The sequence below is a fragment of the Oncorhynchus clarkii genome, chromosome 12, assembly GCF_045791955.1.
Source record: "Oncorhynchus clarkii lewisi isolate Uvic-CL-2024 chromosome 12, UVic_Ocla_1.0, whole genome shotgun sequence".
NCBI lineage: Eukaryota > Metazoa > Chordata > Actinopteri > Salmoniformes > Salmonidae > Oncorhynchus > Oncorhynchus clarkii.
In genome coordinates this window covers 28,342,277-28,363,087 of record NC_092158.1, presented here as the reverse complement: position 1 = coordinate 28,363,087, position 20,811 = coordinate 28,342,277, and the positions used below count along the sequence as shown (strand labels likewise).

Sequence of the window (20,811 nt, the reverse complement as noted above, 5' to 3'; positions counted from 1 at the left end):
GTTAGCATGACTATGCATAGATAATAAACAGAGAGTAGTAGCAGCGTAAAAGGGGGGGGGGGGGGGGGGGCAATGCAAATAGTCTGGGTAGCCATTTGATTAGCTGTTCGGGAGTCTTATGGCTTGTGGGTAGAAGCTGTTAACAAGCTTTTTAGGCTCAGTCTGGTTCCTTTGGAAACATCAACTCATAAAAGTTGCTTCACGATCACAATGTTTTAAAACCCTGGAGAAAGATTTGGCCTTGTACATATTTAAACCATATTCCAATCTCCTTACTTCAACCAATAGGAAAAACATATGATATACACAAGACCAGCAGGCCATGCATATTACTAATACATGCATAAGAAAATAACATGAACCCATATACTAATTAGAAAACGTCTTTGTGTGTTACATTAACTTGGCAATGCAAGGCCTCTTTACCATTCAAAAATGAAATTAAAGGCATCTGCCTACATTATTCACACCCTCTCCTGTCAATCAGAAAGGCTGACAAGCTGATGAAGGAAGACTCACAATCTGTGTGACAATGACAGAGCATCAACTAAAGACCCGCCAACACACCTAATTGATTCCCTGCTTGATTTAGCAAAAAGTGTGCCAATGTCATCTTTCATAATCTAGCTTCTCCCTCAGGCTGTCTTAAGGAGCTATAAAAAAAAATAACCCTTCACAAGTGCTGGGCTAAAGGTCAGGGTTATTTTAAAGCATTGTTCTAAAGAATAATAATACATCATTACTGTGTGAGGTGCTCTGGCAAAGTGTGTTTATTATATCAAACTGCAAATAGACAGCACCTTTCCTCTGTATGCCAGATCTAACAACATCTAGTCCTAGTCACAACAATCCTGCCAACCATCATCACCAAAAGCATACAAATTACTAATCACAAAATCCACACATTAATACAACGTGTTTCTATTCAGGCCAAGTGGAACATTAGCTTGTACAGTAAGTACACAGTCGCTTGCAGGTGGAACAATGTAGTATTTGCAGTTACCGTAACAACATGGGAATCTATTCACCAGGGGGAATGGATTGATCTCAATTTCGCTGTTGTTATGAGCGACAGACCAACTAATCCATCCCCATCTGGAGTGTCATCTCATCATGTCTGAGCCATTCATCAGCCTCACATGACTATATTAAAATAGACCCAGGTCTCCACATTAACGCTTGTCCTCTTGTCCAGGACAAGAAGAATAAATCACACAAATATCACAATATCAAACAATTACTCAGATCAGAATTTGATCAGAGAGGCCAACATTGGAATAATATTTAAATCTATTTCTCAAGTACCTAAATAAAAAAGCCTACATGTCAAAGCGTAGGTGATATGTATATTGGCCTACAGCCTCATGTCCAAACAGATGCTGACATGAGGAAGAGGAAAATGTAGCCAAGCTTTAATGAGACTTTTAATTACATAAATATAGGCTAAACACCAGTCATATTTGACAAATATAATGAAGGATAAAGGCTTGATTCCGTCGACATACTGGAGGTACGGTTCATTCAGATCAAATGGTCAAAAGACCTGAGCGAAGGACAGTACCGCACACCGCTCATCACCTGACTTAAATCTGAGCGGAGGACAGTACTGCACACTGCTCATCACCTGACTTAAATCTGAGCTGAGGCGGTTTGAAATGATATAACCATTAACTTTATTGTCATTTTATGAGACATGTCTTACCTTGTTTCCAAGTAGCCTAGCCAAAAATACAACCATAGAAATGTTGAGAAAATTATTTTATAGACACACCATTGAAAAAAAGAATTTTTCTCATGTTCTATTGTTTTTCAAATCAACATAATTTTATTTTCCAGCAGCCAAAGACAATCTTAGTCATATTAGCAACCCATGTTAGTGGATGTATCTTTAGATCTCCCCTCTTTCTTAATTTCAAACAGATATTTGTCTCATGGAACTTCTTGCGTGTGCAGTGCGCATTGTCGAGCTTATATGAAGAAATAAAACTGAATCAACATTTTAAGCTAAAAGGTCTGATCTGTTGCATCAGCCTCATTACTGTGTGTGGCATGGTTAGTAAAACACCTCTTTCTCAGACAAAGAATAATCTGATGTTATTACTACCCCTGTTTTTGCACATTGCAATTGACCTGACAGTTTCCTTGATTTTGATTGTGCCTGTACAAATAGTTTTCACTGATTTAATCACACCCTTATATGTCCTCAAAGAATGATCAATAAAACAAAACTACTTTGATTATGACACATTGGGGAAGTGAAGATGATTGTATAACCAAAAAAACAACCTAACACAATTTACTAAATGTAATACTGCCTGTTAATAGTATAGCCAGACGAGTTAAGAGTATAGTTGGCATAAAAACGCATAATCCAAAGCCCTTTCTCTTAGTGTCCTATTTATGCAACACAACGTAATTCAGCAGGATGCACAAAATGAGGATAAATCCAAGGCTGGCTGAGCTGACAGTGATGAACTGATGTTGTGGTTTCATGGTTCAGGGAGCTATTATAATTAATAGTTCTAATGTTTTATGTGCTTCTGGGGACACTGCAAAAACCGTGGGACTGAGGAGAGTGTCAATACAACATCAATATCAATGAAGGCCCAAACAGTAGCGCATGTATGGACTGCAGCTGCTTCAGAATGACTGCATCTGTATCTGTGACAGCCAGTAATACCCATTATTCCTGAAGGTTAATGCCACGCCGTGGAGTACCGCAGCCTCTCTTCCTCTCACCTACCGTTGCAGATCTGTAAGCCATGACACACTTAAATCCTGTTAGCAATACACTATTCTGCTCCCTCCCAGCCTGGGTGCCCTGATTTAGGAACAGTTTCATCACTCGTCATGGTTTTACAGTAACATCTTTATTTTGATTTGGCTGTCATCATTTACTCCCACGTGACAACAAAACACACACCAAAAAATAATAAACTGGCTGCATGGGACCGGGGACCGTGTCACATGTTGTTGAAACAGTCCTGTAAAGGCCTGTACGTTGAAGGGGGGTCATTCCTCCCCCTTCAACAAGAAAGAGGATTTCAACACCCACCATCTCAGATTGGTCTGAAATTGTTTCTGATGTTTAGCTGCGGCTCAGAGTATTGTTTCTTTATCCTATGTAAAGTACTCCCAGTGAATTTGTTGAACCCCCCCCCCCTTTTCAGAGATATTTGTCATTTAATAAGGATCAAACACATTTTTTCAATTTTCGCCTAAAATGACATACCCAAATATTGCCTGAAGCAAGGATATGCATATTCTTGGTACCATTTGAAGGAAACCACTTTGAAGTTTGTGGAAATGTGAGAGGGATGTCGGAGAATATAACACATTAGATCTGGTCAAAGATAATACAAAGAAAAAAACAACCATTTATTTATATATCTTTTTTTACCATCATCTTTGAAATGCAAGAGAAAGGCCATAACGTATTATTCAAGCCCAGGTGAAATTTAGATTTTGGCCACTAGTTGGCAGCAGGTTATGAGCAAAATATCAGACTTATCCAATAAACCATTGCATTTCTGTTCTAAATTTTGTATCAAGACTACCCAAATGTGCCTAATTTGTTTATTAAACCTTGACCCAGAAAATATAAAAAACTATCGGCCTATATCGAATCTTCCATTCCTCTCAAAAATTTTAGAAAAGGCTGTTCCTGAAGACAAACAATGTATACAAAATGCTTCAGTCTGGTTTTAGACCCCATCATAGCACTGAGACGGCACTTGTGAAGGTGGTAAATGACATTTTAATGGCATCGGACCGAGGCTCTGCATCTGTCCTCGTGCTCCTAGACCTTAGTGCTGCTTTTGATACCATCGATCACCACATTCTTTTGGAGAGATTGGAAACCCAAATTGGTCTACATGGACAAGTTCTGGCCTGGTTTAGATCTTATCTGTCGGAAAGATATCAGTTTGTCTCTGTGAATGGTTTGTCCTCTGACAAATCAACTGTAAATTTCAGTGTTCCTCAAGGTTCCGTTTTAGGACCACTATTGTTTTCACTATATATTTTACCTCTTGGGGATGTTATTCGAAAACATAATGTTAACTTTCACTGCTATGCGGATGACACACAGCTGTACATTTCAATGAAACATGGTGAAGCCCCAAAATTGCCCTTGCAAGAAGAATGTGTTTCAGACATAAGGAAGTGGATGGCTGCAAACTTTCTACTTTTAAACTCGGACAAAACAGAGATGCTTGTTCTAGGTCCCAAGAAACAAAGAGATCTTCTGTTGAATCTGACAATTAATCTTAATGGTTGTACAGTCGTCTCAAATAAAACTGTGAAGGACCTCGGCGTTACTCTGGACCCTGATCTCTCTTTTGAAGAACATATCAAGACCATTTCAAGGACAGCTTTTTTCCATCTACGTAACAATGCAAAAATCAGAAACTTTCTGTCCAAAAATTATGCAGAAAAATTAATCCATGCTTTTGTCACTTCTAGGTTAGACTACTGCAATGCTCTACTTTCCGGCTACCCGGATAAAGCACTAAATAAACTTCAGTTAGTGCTAAATACGGCCGCTAGAATCCTGACTAGAACCAAAAAATTTGATCATATTACTCCAGTGCTAGCCTCTCTACACTGGCTTCCTGTCAAAGCAAGGGCTGATTTCAAGGTTTTACTGCTAACCTACAAAGCATTACATGGGCTTGCTCCTACCTATCTCTCTGATTTGGTCCTGCCGTACATACCTACACGTACGCTACGGTCACAAGACGCAGGCCTCCTAATTGTCCCCAGAATTTCTAAGCAAACAGCTGGAGGCAGGGCTTTCTCCTATAGAGCTCCATTTTTATGGAACTGTCTGCCTACCCATGTCAGAGACGCAAACTCGGTCTCAACCTTTAAGTCTCTACTGAAGACTCATCTCTTCAGTGGGTCATATGATTGAGTGTAGTCTGGCCCAGGAGTGGGAAGGTGAACGGAAAGGCTCTGGAGCAACGAACCGCCCTTGCTGTCTCTGCCTGGCCGGTTCCCCTCTTTCCACTGGGATTCTCTGCCTCTAACCCTATTACAGGGGCTGAGTCACTGGCTTACTGGGGCTCTCTCATGCTGTCCCTGGAGGGGGTGCGTCACCTGAGTGGGTTGATTCACTGATGTGGTCATCCTGTCTGGGTTGGCGCCCCCCCCCCCCCCCCCTTGGGTTGTGCCGTGGCGGAGGTCTTTGTGGGCTATACTCAGCCTTGTCTCAGGATGGTAAGTTGGTGTTTGAAGATATCCCTCTAGTGGTGTGGGGGCTGTGCTTTGGCAAAGTGGGTGGGGTTATATCCTTCCTGTTTGGCCCTGTCCGGGGGTGTCCTCGGATGGGGCCACAGTGTCTCCTGACCCCTCCTGTTCAGCCTCCAGTATTTATGCTGCAGTAGTTTATGTGTCGGGGGGCTAGGGTCAGTTTGTTATATCTGGAGTACTTCTCCTGTCCTATTCGGTGTCCTGTGTGAATTTAAGTGTGCGTTCTCTAATTCTCTCTTTCTCTCTCTCGGAGGACCTGAGCCCTAGGACCATGCCCCAGGAATACCTGACATGATGACTCCTTGCTGTCCCCAGTCCACCTGACTGTGCTGCTGCTCCAGTTTCAACTGTTCTGCCTTATTATTATTCGACCATGCTGGTCATTTATGAACATTTGAACATCTTGACCATGTTCTGTTATAATCTCCACCCGGCACAGCCAGAAGAGGACTGGCCACCCCACATAGCCTGGTTCCTCTCTAGGTTTCTTCCTAGGTTTTGGCCTTTCTAGGGAGTTTTTCCTAGCCACCGTGCTTCTACACCTGCATTGCTTGCTGTTTGGGGTTTTAGGCTGGGTTTCTGTACAGCACTTTGAGATATCAGCTGATGTACGAAGGGCTATATAAATAAATAAATTTGATTTGAAAATAAATTTGATTAATAACTTGTGCACAGTTCAGAACTGTGCACTCTCCTCAAACAATAGCATGGTATTATTTCACTGTAATAGCTACTGTAAATTGGACAGTGCAGTTATATTAACAAGAATTTAAGCTTTCTGCCAATATCAGATATGTCTATGTCCTGGGAAGTTTTCTTGTTACTTACAACCTCATGCTAATCGCATTAGCCTACGTTAGCTCAACCGTCCCACAGGGGACCCACCAATCCTGAACCAGTTTTAAATTGTTTGATTTATGTTCCATCCTACAGCCTAATATTACCAAGTTCTGACCAATAGATGGTGCTGTTCCAAGTTTCTTTTTAAAAGAACAACGACCCCTATTTGAAACAGTGGCCAGGTAAACAAAACCAAAGCATGGGCATCATACATTGTCCATAGACTGCTTAAGGAAACCAATATGTAATTTTGTAATTTGGGTGAACTACACATTTTACGTAAAAAATAAATCACCAAATAGCAGGAACAGCACCATCTAGTGGTCAGAACAGGTTGGTCTAATCGGGTGGTCTAATCGGGTGGGTCTAATCCTGAATGCTGATTGGTTAAAACCGCACTCCAGCCAGTGTCTATTCCACAAATTACTACCAGCTAAATCTAGGATGTTAAAAAGCCCATTTACTAAGTTCCTTCTAACTGCGCAATCCACTGTCTCATCAGCCCATCCAAGCAATCTATAAACTTGATCTCCACTATAAAAAAGCATCAAGAGATTATCTCACATTTCTTTAGACTAAGATTTAGTTTTCAACAGTGGAGATTTGTATAAACCTTGCTGTCTGTCTCTCCGACATTTGCAACATTGTTTCAATATTCAAATTTGATCTCCTGCTGTCCCATAGTAATGAACGTGTCATGACGAGACAGACAGGCATTTCTCAGCCAGTCTAAATCATGAATCAGCTGGCATTTTTATGGATATATACAAAGAAATGTCAATTGAAAAAAGGTCAAATGAAAGGAAGTGCAGATAATTTTGAGTCTGTCCAGCTTCAATTTGAAGTGGTCTTGTTAGCTAGTTCCTCTGAACAACAGTGTCCTGACGAGTGAGCACATTTTCTATGCCAGGTGAAATCGCGCCTCATTAGCTCATTGTTAAGGATGTATCCAAATAAATGTAACTGAAAACAGCTTAAACAAATGCAAATGCAGGTACTTTACTGTTATTCTGGCTGCACTTTTTGATGTGACTGTAAATTAGCCGTATTTGGCTAGCTAGCAAGCGAGGGATAAGAATGTTGCCAGCCAGTTTGGCAAAGGAACATTTTGAACAAGCAACTGGGTCGCACCCATAGATACAGAACAACAAGACTGAACGACTGGGTCGCGTTAGAGCGAACAACCAGCCAGCTCGGGTAGCAACCCTAGATTTGTGTCGGGACTATATCTTGTGGAAGGATGAAATAGTATGAATAAATTAATCAAAATAACCTTTTAAATGAAAATATGCCAATCATTATTTGAATATGTTGGCAGCCCACTGTATAAAAGTGATAATCCCCTCAAAGCCTGTGTTTGGAGGAACAATTGGCATGATTTGCCGGCCCTCAAATTCGTCTCGGGCCTAACAACCCCAGTGCCAATATATCCTCCAAACGCTGGCTTCTCAGGCATTATCACTTAATTATACAGTACCAGTCAAAAGTTTGGAAACCCCTACTCTTTCAAGGGTTGTAGAATAATAGTGAAAACATCTGAACTATGAAATAACACATATGGAGTCAAGTAGTAACCAAAAAAGTGTTTTATATTTTATATTCAAAGTAGCCACCCTTGCCTTGATGACAACTTTGCAAACTCTTGTCATTCTCTCAACCAGCTTCATGAGGTAGTCACCTGGAATGCTTTCCCAACAGTCTTGAAGGAGTTCCCACATATGCTGAGCACTTGCTGGTTGCTTTTCCTTCACTCTGCGGTCCAACTCATCTCAAACCATCGCAATTGGGTTGTGGTCGGGTGATTATGGAGGCCAGGTAATCTTATGCAGCACTCCATCACTCTCCTTCTTGGTCAAATAGCTCTTACACAGCCTGGAGGTGTGTTTTGGGTCATTGTCCTGTTGAAAAACAAATTACAGTCCCACTAAGCGCAAAACAGATGGGATGGTGTATCGCTATAGAATGTTGTGGTAGCCATGGAGGTTAAATGTGCTTTGAATTCTAAACAAATCACTGACAGTGTCACCAGCAAAGCACCCTCACACCTCCTCCTCCATGCTTCACAGTGGGAACCACACATGCAGAGATCATCCGTTCACCGACTCTGTGTCTCACAGAGACACGGCGGTTGGATACAAAAATCTAAAATTTGGACGCATCAGACCAAAAGGACAGATTTACAATGGTCTAATATCCATTGCTCGTGTTTCTTGTCCAAGCAAGTCTCTTCTTATTGGTGTCCTTTAGTAGTGGTTTCTTTGCAGCAATTCGACCATGAAGGCCTGATTCAAACAGTCTCTTCTGAACAGTTGATGTGTCTGTTACTTATTTGCATTTATTTGGGCTGCAATCTGAGGTGCAGGTAACTCTGTGTCTTCCTTTCCTGTAGCAGTCCTCATGAGAGCCAGTTTCACCATAGTGCTTGATGGTTTTTGCGACTGTACTTGAAGAAACGTTAAAAGTTGTTGAAATTTTCCGCAATGACTGAACTTCATGTCTTAAAGTAATAATGGACTGTTGTATCTCTTTGCTTATTTGAACTGTTCTTGCTATAATATGGACTTGGTCTTTTACCAAATAGGGCTATCTTCTGTATACCACCCCTACCTTGTCACAACACAACTGATTGGCTCAAATGCATTACGAAGGAAAGAAATTCCACAAAATAACTTTGAACATGGCACACTTGTTAATTGAAATGCATTCCAGGTGACTACCTCATGAAGCTGGTTGAGAAAATGCCAAGCGTGTGCAAAGCTGTCATCAAGACAAAGGGTGGCTACTTTGAAAAATCTCAAATATAAAATATATTTTGATTTGTTTAACACTTGTTTTGGTTACTATATGATTCCATATGTGTTATTTCATAGTGTTGATGTCTTCACTATTATTCTACAATGTAGAAAATAGTAAAAATAAAGAAAAACCCAGGTATGAGTAGGTGTGTCCAAACTTTTGACTGGTTCTGTACAACAGGTGGGTCTAATCCTGAATGCGAATTGGTTCAAACTGCATTCCAGCTGGTGTCTAAGTTACCACCAGCTAAATATTTGATGTTAAAATGCATATTTACTCTGTTCCACCTGACTGCACAATCGACTGTCTCATCAGCCCAGCCAAGCAATTTATAAACTTGATCTCCACTATAAAAAGCAGCTACACATTGTCTCACATTTCTTTTAGACTAACATTTAGTTTTCAACAGCGGAGATTTGAAAAACCTTGCTGTCTGTCTCTGTCACGCCCTGATCTGTTTCATCTGTCCCTGTCATTGCCTCCACCCCCTCCAGGTGTCGCTTATTTTCCTCAGTGTATTATCACTGTGTTTCCTGTCTCTCTGTGCCAGTTCATCTTGTATGTTTAGTAAAGTCAACCAGTGTGTTTTTCCCCGTACTCCTTTTCTATTCTCATTTGCTAGTCTTCCCGGTTCTGACCACTGCCTGACTCTGGACTACTTTCCTGCCTGCCTGATCATCCTGCCTGCCCTGACCTTGAATCTGCCTGCCCTTCGGTACCTATTGGATTCTGAACTGGTTTTGACCTTTTGCCTGTACACAACCTTTTGCCTGTTCTCTTGCCTACCCCTTTTTGGATTAATAAACATTGTAAGACTCCAACCATCTGGGTCTCGCCTTGTGCATTGATAGTCTCTCCGAAATCACGAATCAGCTGGCATTATTTTTATGGATATATACAAAGAAATATCAATTGAAAAAAGGTAAAACAAAACAAAGTACAGCTAGTTTGCAGTCTTTCCATCTTCAGTTTGAAGTGATTGAGTTAGCTGTGTTGTTGGCTAGCTCCTCTGAACAACAGTGTTCAACAGTGAAGAGGAAACTCCAGGATGCAGTTGACAGTTCCTCTGTCAAGTGTCTGTTCTTTTGCCCATCTTAATCTTTTCTTTTTATTGGCCAGTCTGAGATATGGCTTTTTCTTTGCAACTCTGCCTAGAAGGCCAGCATCCCAGGGTCGCCTCTTCACTGTTGACGTTGAGACTGGTGTTTTGCGGGTACTTTTTAATGAAGCTGCCAGTTGAGGACTTGTGAGGTGTCTGTTTCTCAAACTAGACACTCTGATGTACTTGTCCTCTTGCTCATTTGTGCACTGGGGCCTCCCACTCCTCTTTCTATTTTGGTTAGAGCCATTTTGCGCTGTTCTGTGAAGGGAGTAGTACACAGCGTTGTACAAGATCTTTGGTTTCTGGGCAATTTCTCGCGTGGAATAGCCTTCATTTCTCAGAACAAGAATAGACTGATGAGTTTCAGAAGAAAGTCCTTTGTTTCTGGCCATTCTGAGCCTGTGATCAAACCCACAGATGCTGATGCTCCAGAGACTCATCTAGTCTAAAGAAGGCCAGTTTTATTGCTTCTTTAATCAGGACAACAGTTTTCAGCTGTGCTAACATAATTGCAAAAGGTTTCCTAATGATCAATTAGCCTTTTAAAATGATAAACTTGGGTTAGCTAACACAACATTGGAACACAGGAGTGATGGTTGCTGATAATGGGCCTCTGTACGCCTATGTAGATATTCCATAAAAAAAACTGCCAGCTACAATAGTCATTTACAACATTAACAATGTCTACACTGTATTTCTGATCAATTTGATGTTATTTTAATGGACAAAAAAAATGCTTTTCTTTAAAAAACAAGGACATTTCTAAGTGGCCCCAAACTCTTGTACGGTAGTGTAGGACCATAAATAAATTAAATGTAGAATTTATTTTAAAAATGTAGTTCCCCATGATAGGACAATAAATAAATTAGGTGTATCATTTATTTTTAAATGCTGTTCCACCATGATAGGATAATAAATAAGATGTATAATTCATTATAAAATGTATATCCCTCATCTGCACAGAATTGAAAGCTCTCTCACGACACCTGTTCACAGACATACATTGGTTCTGAGATATGCAACCATTTCCTTTCTCACTCATTTAATGCCACACTTTCCTAAACACCAAAAAACACACACCATCCATCTCAATACATCCACACATACCCACATACTGTGCCTTCTGTCTGCTGTGTTTTTATCTCCACCATGTTGAATTAGTGCTTTTGTGTTCCAATTAGTTATATTTGAAGATAGATAGAAAAGCTATATGTTTTGTTGTATTATTACAATCCATACCAAGGCTAGTATTGTGTGCTTCATTTTTAGAATAGCCATGGAGTAGTCTTTGTGTCAATTGGTTATCAATATACATTTTATTGACTACGAAAGCTACGCGTTTCCCTTTCAATCTATTTTCCTTGAAAATTGGATACAGAACTTTGCGCCGTTCTGAAATTTCCTTCCTAAACTGGTCATTTATGCCTATTTTCATGCCAACAAGTATTTTACCCAGGCTTTTAACCAGTATTTTATCTTTAAAGAAAGCCAATTTGGCAAAGATTGGGCGTTCATACCTCTGCCCTCTCTGTCCGAAGCGGTGTACACTTCTGAGTTGGATTTTGTCAATAGCTTTGTGTGGGATCTGAAGCGCTGTAAGGAGGAACTCTATCTACATACAGGTATTCAGGAACCTCTCCTTCTTTGTCTTGGATACATGTAAGTACCAGATTCTCTCTTATGGATTTAGTCTGTATGTCAAGTAAGGCTTCCCTCAGAACAATGTTCTCCTTTTAAAGTCCATTAACTTGTTTGTGTCTTTCTCCAATGTCACAGATATTTCATCACTCATCTCGAGGCTTGCCTTCAACTCTTTTATATCCTTACTGACTAGTTCAAGTTTTCCCAGTTTGTCATTTATTGATTTTAATAGATCGGTTTCGACCTTTACCATTTCCGGTGGTGAAAAGATTAAATCGTCTGTGTCTGTAGAAGAGTCACGTTTTCGTTTTGAGATAGGTTCCCCTGTCTTATTCTCCGTCATGTTTGGGTGTTGCTGTTTTTGTAATATTTGTCAATAAATTTCTCTAGTCTTATAATTTGTTTTGTTATCCAGATTGAAGGTTATTACCCACCAGATTGTGAAGTACTAATATTAGGTCTAACTTACCGATTTTGAATTTTACATTTTTATCTTGAGGTGATCTACATTGCTGTGTTCAGTCCGCCATCTTGCCATCCCATTCCTCGTGTCTTACTCATTATTAGAAAAAAGCTTTGTCCAAATCAGATATTAGGTACTATTTTTATTGAATATTTATATGGGGCCTATACATTAAAATGGCCAATTTGGGTAAAAATCAATTAGCTTAATTTTTCAGAGATATATTTCAACAAAATAATGTGGCCGGAATGCTAATCTTATCTGGTTCTAACTACATAAATGATTCAAGAACAATCTGAGATGGTGGGTGTCATGGCTCGCTGAAATGACATTGAACAAACCAGGGGTTAGTCAGTTATTGGGACTGTGTGTGATGCAGGGACTGTGTGTTATCACCTGATAATGTAGGAGTGGGCAATACATTTGTCTCAAGGGCCACATCGGGATTTAAAAATTCAGTAAAGGGCCACAAAGATTTTTTGGGGGAACAATTTGTTCGTCAAAAGCAATTTGTGGGCTAGAAAAAGGGCAGTTATTTGAAAATGTAGAGATCCATTATAATTTCTACATACTTTTTTATATAGTTTTAGTTGTTCAAGAATGGCCTGGAGTGTATTTTTTACCCAAAATAATATTCCCCCCCCATTTATTTTATTATTATTATAATTGTAGATTTTTTTACTCAAACCTCCCCCGGATACATACCGCAAGCACATTCAATTTGGTCCGTGAGGCCGTATGTTGCCCACCCCTGTGATAAGGGCATTACTCTGGTGCCTACGGGGCCTGGGATCCCTGGTATTGTGTATTGGAGGAGCAGCAAAATTCATTTCCATTGCTGCCATACTGTACTGTGTGGTCTAACTAAGCTCCACCCAGCCCAGACGATAAGGCTGAGGGAGAGATTGAGGGAGAAAGGGAGGGGGAGAGAGGATGGGCGGGCACATAGCTGGAATTAATAGCGTCTCATCACTGGAGCCAAAAAATCATGCCCGGGCTGAAGCCAGTCTAAATGATGTGCCCACATTGCTCTGAGCCTAATTTGGCTCTTACACATGTTCACTGTAGAGAGGAGACTGCAGACAGGAATTTCAACCCCGACAAAAAGGAGAGACACTCTGTTTGAACTTCAAAGCCGCCGCTGTTTGAGAACAGAAAATGAATGGGATCATCATTGGTGGACAAACCAATTTCAAGGACTTTCCATTGACAAGACAGAAGCACATTGAACCTCTGCTAATATCTGTCAATATTCAGACCCTGAATCATAATACTTCTCAGGTTCAGAAAAGGGCTGGTTGCTGAATGCATATACAGTGCCTTCAGAAAGTATTCATAGCCCTAGACTTATTCCACATTTTACAGCCTGAATTCAAAATGGATATAAAAAAGTGTATCTCGCTCATATACACAATTCCCCTTAATGAGAAAGTGAAAACATGTTTTTAGAAATGTTAGCAAATTTATTGAAAAATAAATAAGATAAATATTTAATTTACGTAAGTAAGTCACCCCCCTGAGTCCAATCATATTAGAATCACCTTCGGCAGTGATTACAGCTGTGAGTCTTTCTGGGTAAGTCTCTAAGAGCTTTGTACACCTGGATTGTACAATATTAGCACATTGTTCTTTTTTTAATTCTTAAAGCTCTGTCAAGTTTTTTGTAGATCATTGCTAGACAGCTATGTTAAAGTCTTGCCGCAGATTTTAATGCCGATTTAAGGCCAAACTGTAACTAGGCCACTCAGGAACATTCTACGTGTATATTTGGCCTTGTGTTTTAGATTATTGTCCTGTTGAAAGGTGAACTTGACTCCAAGTGTCTGTTGGAAAGCAGACTGAATCAGGTTTTCCTCTAGGATTTTGCCTGTCCTTAGCTCTATTCCATTTCTTTTTATCCTTCAAAAACTCCCTAGTCTTTGCCGATGACCAGTATACCCATAACATGATGCAGCCACCACCATGCTTGTAAATATGAATAATGGTACTCGGTGATGTGTTTTGTTGGATTTTCCCCAAGCATAATGCTTTGTATTCAGGAAATAAAGTAAATTTCTTTGCCACATTTCTTCACAGTTTTACTTTACTGCCTCATTGCAAACAGGATGCATGTTTTGGAATATTTGGATTCTGGTACAGGCTTCCTTCTTGTCACTGTCATTTAGGTTAGTACTGTGGAGAAACTACAATGTTGTTGATACATCCTAAGTTTTCTCCTATCACAGTCATTAAACTCTGTAACTGTTTTAAAGTCACCATTGGCCTCATGGTGCAATCCCTGAGCGGTTTCCTTCATCTCCGTCAACTGAGTTAGGAAGGACGAGTTAGGAAGGACGCCAGCATCTTTTACTAAGGGATGTTCAATGTCTGCTTTTTAAAAACGTTTACCTATCTACCAATAGGTGCCATTCTTTCTGAGGCATTGGAAAACCGACCTGGTCTTTGTGGTTGAATCTGTTTGAAATTCACTGCTCGACTGAGGGACCTTAGAAATAATTTTATGTGTGGGGTACAGAGATGAGGTACTCATTCAAAAATCATGTTAAACACTATTATTGCACACAGAGTGAGTCCATGCAATAAAGAGGTTGAATACTTATTGACTGAAGACATTTCAGCTTTTCATTTGTAATAATTTGTAAAAAATAAAAAATATATAATTCAACTTTTATATTATGGGGTATTGTGTGTAGGCCAGTGACACAAAGTCTGTAACACAACAAAATGTGGAAAAAGTCAAGGGGTGTGAATATTTTCTGAAAGCACTGTAAATAGCTGTGTCCTTTTAAATCTCACACTTCACAAAATACAATAGATTGAGCAAAATTTCAAATTGAAAGCAATAAGGTAGCCCCGATTTTTTGGGGGGATTATAGACTAATTGCTATATTAAGGTAATGATGATGCTGTACCTCTGGGGTTGTTGAGGGAGGCCTCAGTGGCTTTGCCCCTGTCGCCACAGTGGCCCTGGTCGAAGGGGGTGCACTGGTCCCCCGTCCCTGCCACCACCTCCATGTTCTTGGCCAGGTCCTTCGGCTCCGTGAGGGTCCTGAGTCTGTAGACCCTCCTGCTGCTGGTGTCAGACAGGTAAAGAAGCTCCCTTACTGGGTCCATGGCCAGGTAGTACTTATGGGCTGGGCTGGTGCTGAAAAGAACAGACTTGTGAGCAAAATGTTACCCAGTCACTTAGGTCTAAAGTACCAAAAACATGAACAATGTACTGTTTGTATGAAATACACATATACAGTACTGAGCAATCTTCAAAGAGCTGGCTTTTATCACTAAACACCAATTCAGTTGCCTCCGACAGTCTTTCATATTAAATGGTTGCTCAAGAGGAACCACGTCATCAGCTCCGACATTAAAATCTCGCTGACGTGAAACAAACATCTGCCAACCACAGACAGACTCCATCTTTTCATCAGAAGTTATTATTAAAATCCTTACAGTGCTAATTCTGACAGCTGTATCACCTTTACAGTTGATTCACTGCAACTGAAAGGGGACTGAAATCCTGACAAAATTATGGAGGCAACCTAAGTGTCTGTGTAATATGAGCCCTGACAGAGTGTAAGAGCTATGTGTGATGGCGTGCTTCCTTGTGAACTCTCTGTAAATATTAAGCTATGATTATAGATGCTGATTCGGAGAGGAACATTACTCATCTCAGGCTTTAGCTGAAAGTGCCATCCCATACAAGCAAGCAGTGAAGAAAAAAGCACAGCTAGTTCAGTGATTTTTTTTTACAGGCTTTGATTGAGAAAGAATCAATTGCGAACATGACAGCTGCTTGAAAAGATGAATCATATCTCTGGGAGAGATGAGAGCCTGTTCGTTCGGGGGAGAGAGTATGAGAAGCCTATCCCAACACAACAGTGTTACACTGGCCTTCAGCGGGGCGCTCTCCCATATAAACACACATGAAAGGCTGGGGCTTGTCTATGATAAGAGGCACCCTTTAAAGACCTCGCCTCGTTTGTATTTTTCTCTAAAGTATTTCTCTCCATTTCTGATCCCTGCTACTTTTAAATCCAGGTCAATACACTTCCATATTGACTGACTCTCCTCGCTTCTAATCCTGTATTCTGTAACCAAATGAGAACGTCCTCTTTCATCCATGAAAGGGAGGCTGGCGGTTTGCAACTGAAGCACCGCTCTCTTCATGCAGCAGTGTCATAAAAACAGTTTTGAGGAAAATACATTATGAATGAATATGGGATTGAAAACGTACCTGTGCCTGATATCTCGATTCCTAGCAGCGTTGTATTAAAGAGATAGAAAGACAGTATTAGTTCTTATCCTTGGAGAAATGTCTCTTCTTCGATCCATGATTACACTTATGAAAGCGTTTCAATGAAACTTTTCTGTTCAGTTTGTTCGTATACTGTATGCACAATAAATGACTTATTTTCTAATCTTTTTCCATTTGATCTTGAAAATTGAACAATCATAACAACAACAGCAAAATATTTGGGCAACTAGCACTACAACAACTTTTATTATACTCTATAGGTCAAATGCTTCAACCTCAAATAGTGCTTGTGATAATGTACAAATACATAAAAACGTAAAAACACTGAAAAACATATTTAAAGATGCACTATGGAGAAATTGCTTTGCATTTCCCGGTTGCTAAAATTCAAATAGTTTGCCTAATTTCAGTTCATGTGACAAAACAAGCAAGTATAGTGCAGTGAATAATTTTACCATCTAAACCACTGTGAAATAAATTTTCCATAACCAAAACTATTGTATTTTCAACCTTTTAGACCTGGTGTACAAAACAGAAAGTAAAAGGCGCAAAAACTAAACTTAAGAACAGGAAAAATAGAAATAGCGCACATAGAACATATCTATCACTTCTTAGACTTGCTTTCAATGAAAATTGCATATCTATAACACATATTTCCATGTGCATTTAGTTGGGTCGCCCAAAAAGTTACATATTGCTGCTTTAACTGTTAGTCTTAAAGTGTCACCTCAGTTCTAGAATGCTAATAGCAAATCCGTTGGGTAGAATCCTTCTGATGAAGTTGAAGTCGCCAATGTAGATGCTGCCGTCGGAGCCACAAGTGATAGCGACAGGAGCGTAGAGCTTGCTGCCCAGGGCAGGCCCGTTACAGTTGGGGCAGGGGATGGTGCGCACGTTCCCCGTCCCCATCACTGTGTGGATGACTGGAGGTTGCTGGGAGATGAAAATGTTTTCTCCATTCCCTTTGTGTAGGACACCTGGAGTTTAAGGACAACTAGCAATTATAATCCAATCCAGAGGAATGACTAGTCTATATCAAGTCATTTGAAATGGAAGTTAAAAAAAATGATAGTTTGGCAAGAATGTCTTCACAATATTCCTACTGGATAACCAGGTATGAAATAGTGTCAGGTCAGGTAGGCTTAGGGTAAAGTACTGTTGAATGGAATTGTGATACAGAGAAACAGAAAGAGCCCTCACCGCTTTGGAGGTTAAGGATGTGGTGCTTGTCCAGGGACCAGCCCCCTAGGTTGGAGGCAATCATCTCAAAGCCCTGCAGCTGAGCCATCCTTCTCTCCCACACAATGTAGTCAGCACATGACTCATACTCATAGCCTACAGAGACTGGAACACAATAGACCACTAGGCCGTTAATGTGACGCCGCCAATGCATTCATTATGCTGTTGTTATTGCATTTACAAATAGACATTCCTGGAACACAACAACCCCTAATGCTTTTGTGATGGTGCGGCTAGCTCCTGCACAGTGTACAATTGCTTGAATCTGGAGTTGCTGTGGTCAAGGCAGAGGCTGGAACGATGCAGCACGGTGGTTATAGCGGAGCCTGGATGTGTGCTAACAATCTGCGAGTCTCCGGAGCCTTTTTAATGCATCACTGATACCATCATGCTCTGCTGCATTCACCCAGTATGTGTACATGCTCACACAATTTTTGTCACTCTGTCTTGCTGTCTCTCTCTCTTCCTCTCTCTCTCACCCACACAAACACATGTGAAGGAAGCACACGCAAACACACACACACACACACAACAAGCAGGATATAGTCAGTTACACAGAGTAGCTACAGGCTCCTGCCTGTCTCACCATGATAGATCAGCCTGTTACTATCGGCAATGGAGAGAGAGATGGTGAGGAGGAAGGAGGGAGAGAAAGCATGAGAGAGAGAGAGAGAGCTCAATTCCCACTGGTACATAAAGATAAATGAATAAATTAGAGCCTGTCTCATTTCCTTATCTCTTCCTCTGGTTTCGTGTGGATGAAAATATGTTTGCCCCATAACAAAATGTGTGTTTTGAATTTGAATTTAGTTTGGATGTTGTTCCTAATTGTGTCATGTGTTCGGTCCGTAACATCTCCAGGACTTCCTATTTATATCACAGACTATTAACCACAGTGCATCATATCCACCATCAAGGAGCTGAATACACACAAATTAAATTGTGCATTCAGTGAGAAAGGATTCCAACGCATGCACACCAGCCAGGCAATCAAGAAACACTCTGCTATCTGATAGTAATACATGGAGCAATCAAGAGACAAATCCTCATAGTGTGAAGGAGATAAGAGTTCCCAGCTAGCACATGACATTCTGAGAACCATATGTTTCTTAGAGCTTGGTGAACATCTTATGGTTATTTTGCATACAACCTTCACACAACTTTCTGGGAATGGTGCAGGATAGTTGCTTGGCTTGGGAACATTCTCAGCCCATTTAAGGAACTTGACAGAATAATGTTATTTTCTTGGTATTTCATTACTTTAACAAAACATTTCCTAAAAGTCTAAACATGGTTACATTTAATTACATTTTTTAGTAATGTTCTATGAACGTTCTCCAACTGGTTTGACATTGGGAATGTTCTCAAGTAGTTCAGAGAAATTTCATGAAACAATGTTCTCCTGTGGGAATTTCAGTACTACAGCATAACTTTTTCGGCAGGTTTCCTGAAGTAAGTAATTCAAAAACCTCAAAATAACCTATAATTTCCGATCTCAAAACGGTAATAAAACCTACCAGGAAACATTTCAGGGAGCCATAGTAAAACGTTCTCAAAACCTCCTTACAACTAAACATTTTAGTTCCCAGAACAGGTGAAATGTTCACTTCCCGTTTTCAGAACATTTAAACTACTTTCAGATTTACCGGTCAGGAACCTTCCCAGAACCAATGGGCTACCAAAAACATATGTTCCCACAACTTCCAAGGAACCAAATGTGCTAGCTGGGTCTCTCCTGCTTTCTATTCCATTTAGATTTGTAACACTCTCTCCATTAAGAGCTGGTGCTCCCAATAGGCAGACGGCACACTAAATCAACCACTGATATAGAGCTTATATGTGGCCCTTCAAAAATCTCTCAGGCTTTCATACTACTGACCATTAACACACTGACAATCTCTTTAGAGCTCTGTGTGATTGTATTATCTAAAGATAAAGTATAACAAAAGTAACATGCTGTTCTTCTGTTACACTGTTGAACATTATACTGTCTTTATAGATTTTTATCTTCCATTAGCTACAGATTGTCTCTCGTAGTTACCCAATGGAGAATGCTTACTTGCTTTCATCCCTTGGGTGTAAATTGTCAAAGGAGTGAAATACAGCACATTATATTTGCCATATAGGGAATCTGAATGTATATGATTCAAGTGCTCCAAACTGTCTTACCCAAAGCTTGGGCCAGGCCCAACACTTTCTGCCCATAGACATCAGTCTTGTTCCAGGCCAGGACATAGACCAGGTTGGGGGCAGCAGGGAACCACTTCTGGAAGAGGCGTCCCTCGATGGCGGAGGATACGTGCACCTTAACGAGGCCAGTGGGGATGATGGAGTGGGTTAAGATGATGCGTAACAGAGACTTGTAGCCAGGGGAGCGGGTGCTCAGGTAGCTGAGCTTTAAGAAACTGCCAGGGATGGTGATCTCCTCTTGGACAGCCTGAGAAGGAGGAGAAAGCATTTCACCTGCTGTTATTACATGCTATTGGTAACTAGGAGTTGGAAAGGCTTCAAAAGCCCCAAGGATACCGACTGTACGTATAGAAAACTTTTACAACTTTTTCAGTAAAGAATTTTTGATCACTCAGTGTTTGTACTCGCTCCAAGATATACTTGCACGTACTGTATATTTCTTGAAAGCAAATCAAAAATAACGATACTTGACACGTTTTTAACTTTGAACACTCTTTGTAACACTATGCCCCTGGAATACAAAATAGCAACTATATATCCTATATCATTAGCAACGTACAGGAGGACATTTTAATTACTGCTGATGATCTAACCCCCACTCCCACCCTTCACTGCTCACAGATTCAATCATTCTGAACTGGGTCCTCATTAAAATCACTATCAGTTTCATTATCTTCCACAACAAACTAGGGCGTCTAGTCGTCTACACACTGCAAAACACAGTTCCAAAGAGGTAGGAATATCAGGGGGGTTCGGGGGAGAAAATAGCAAGCAGATGGCAGCTCTGTGAATAAAGCGCCCCGGCAACTGATTAGTGTGAGATTCTAAGATGATTCACAGGTACAATATGAGCCTGCTGAAAATTTGACATGGTGCGGGAAGAACGCAAAAAAAATACATTTCAATATCCTACTAAAGAAAAATTCTAGGAATTGGAATAAAAACAACCATTTTTCACTTACACCTGGAAGTCATCATAACGTGATATTCCGAGTAGAGTATAGGTTGTAATTGAAAGCTGAGTGAGTACCACTG

The 20,811-nt window shown here is 40.4% G+C and overlaps 1 protein-coding gene across 1 annotated transcript in view; it reads right to left on the bottom strand.

The window, feature by feature from the left end:
• LOC139422968 (teneurin-1-like) overlaps positions 1-20,811 on the bottom strand; it is a 226,980-nt gene that overhangs the window by 33,909 nt on the left and 172,260 nt on the right. The window contains exons 18-22 of the mRNA XM_071174499.1: positions 19,756-20,023; positions 17,548-17,691; positions 17,075-17,324; positions 16,327-16,347; positions 15,008-15,240 (exon numbers count right to left, since the gene is read on the bottom strand). Coding sequence (XP_071030600.1) covers positions 15,008-15,240; positions 16,327-16,347; positions 17,075-17,324; positions 17,548-17,691; positions 19,756-20,023 — 916 coding nt within the window. The remainder of the gene's footprint in view (positions 1-15,007; positions 15,241-16,326; positions 16,348-17,074; positions 17,325-17,547; positions 17,692-19,755; positions 20,024-20,811) is intronic.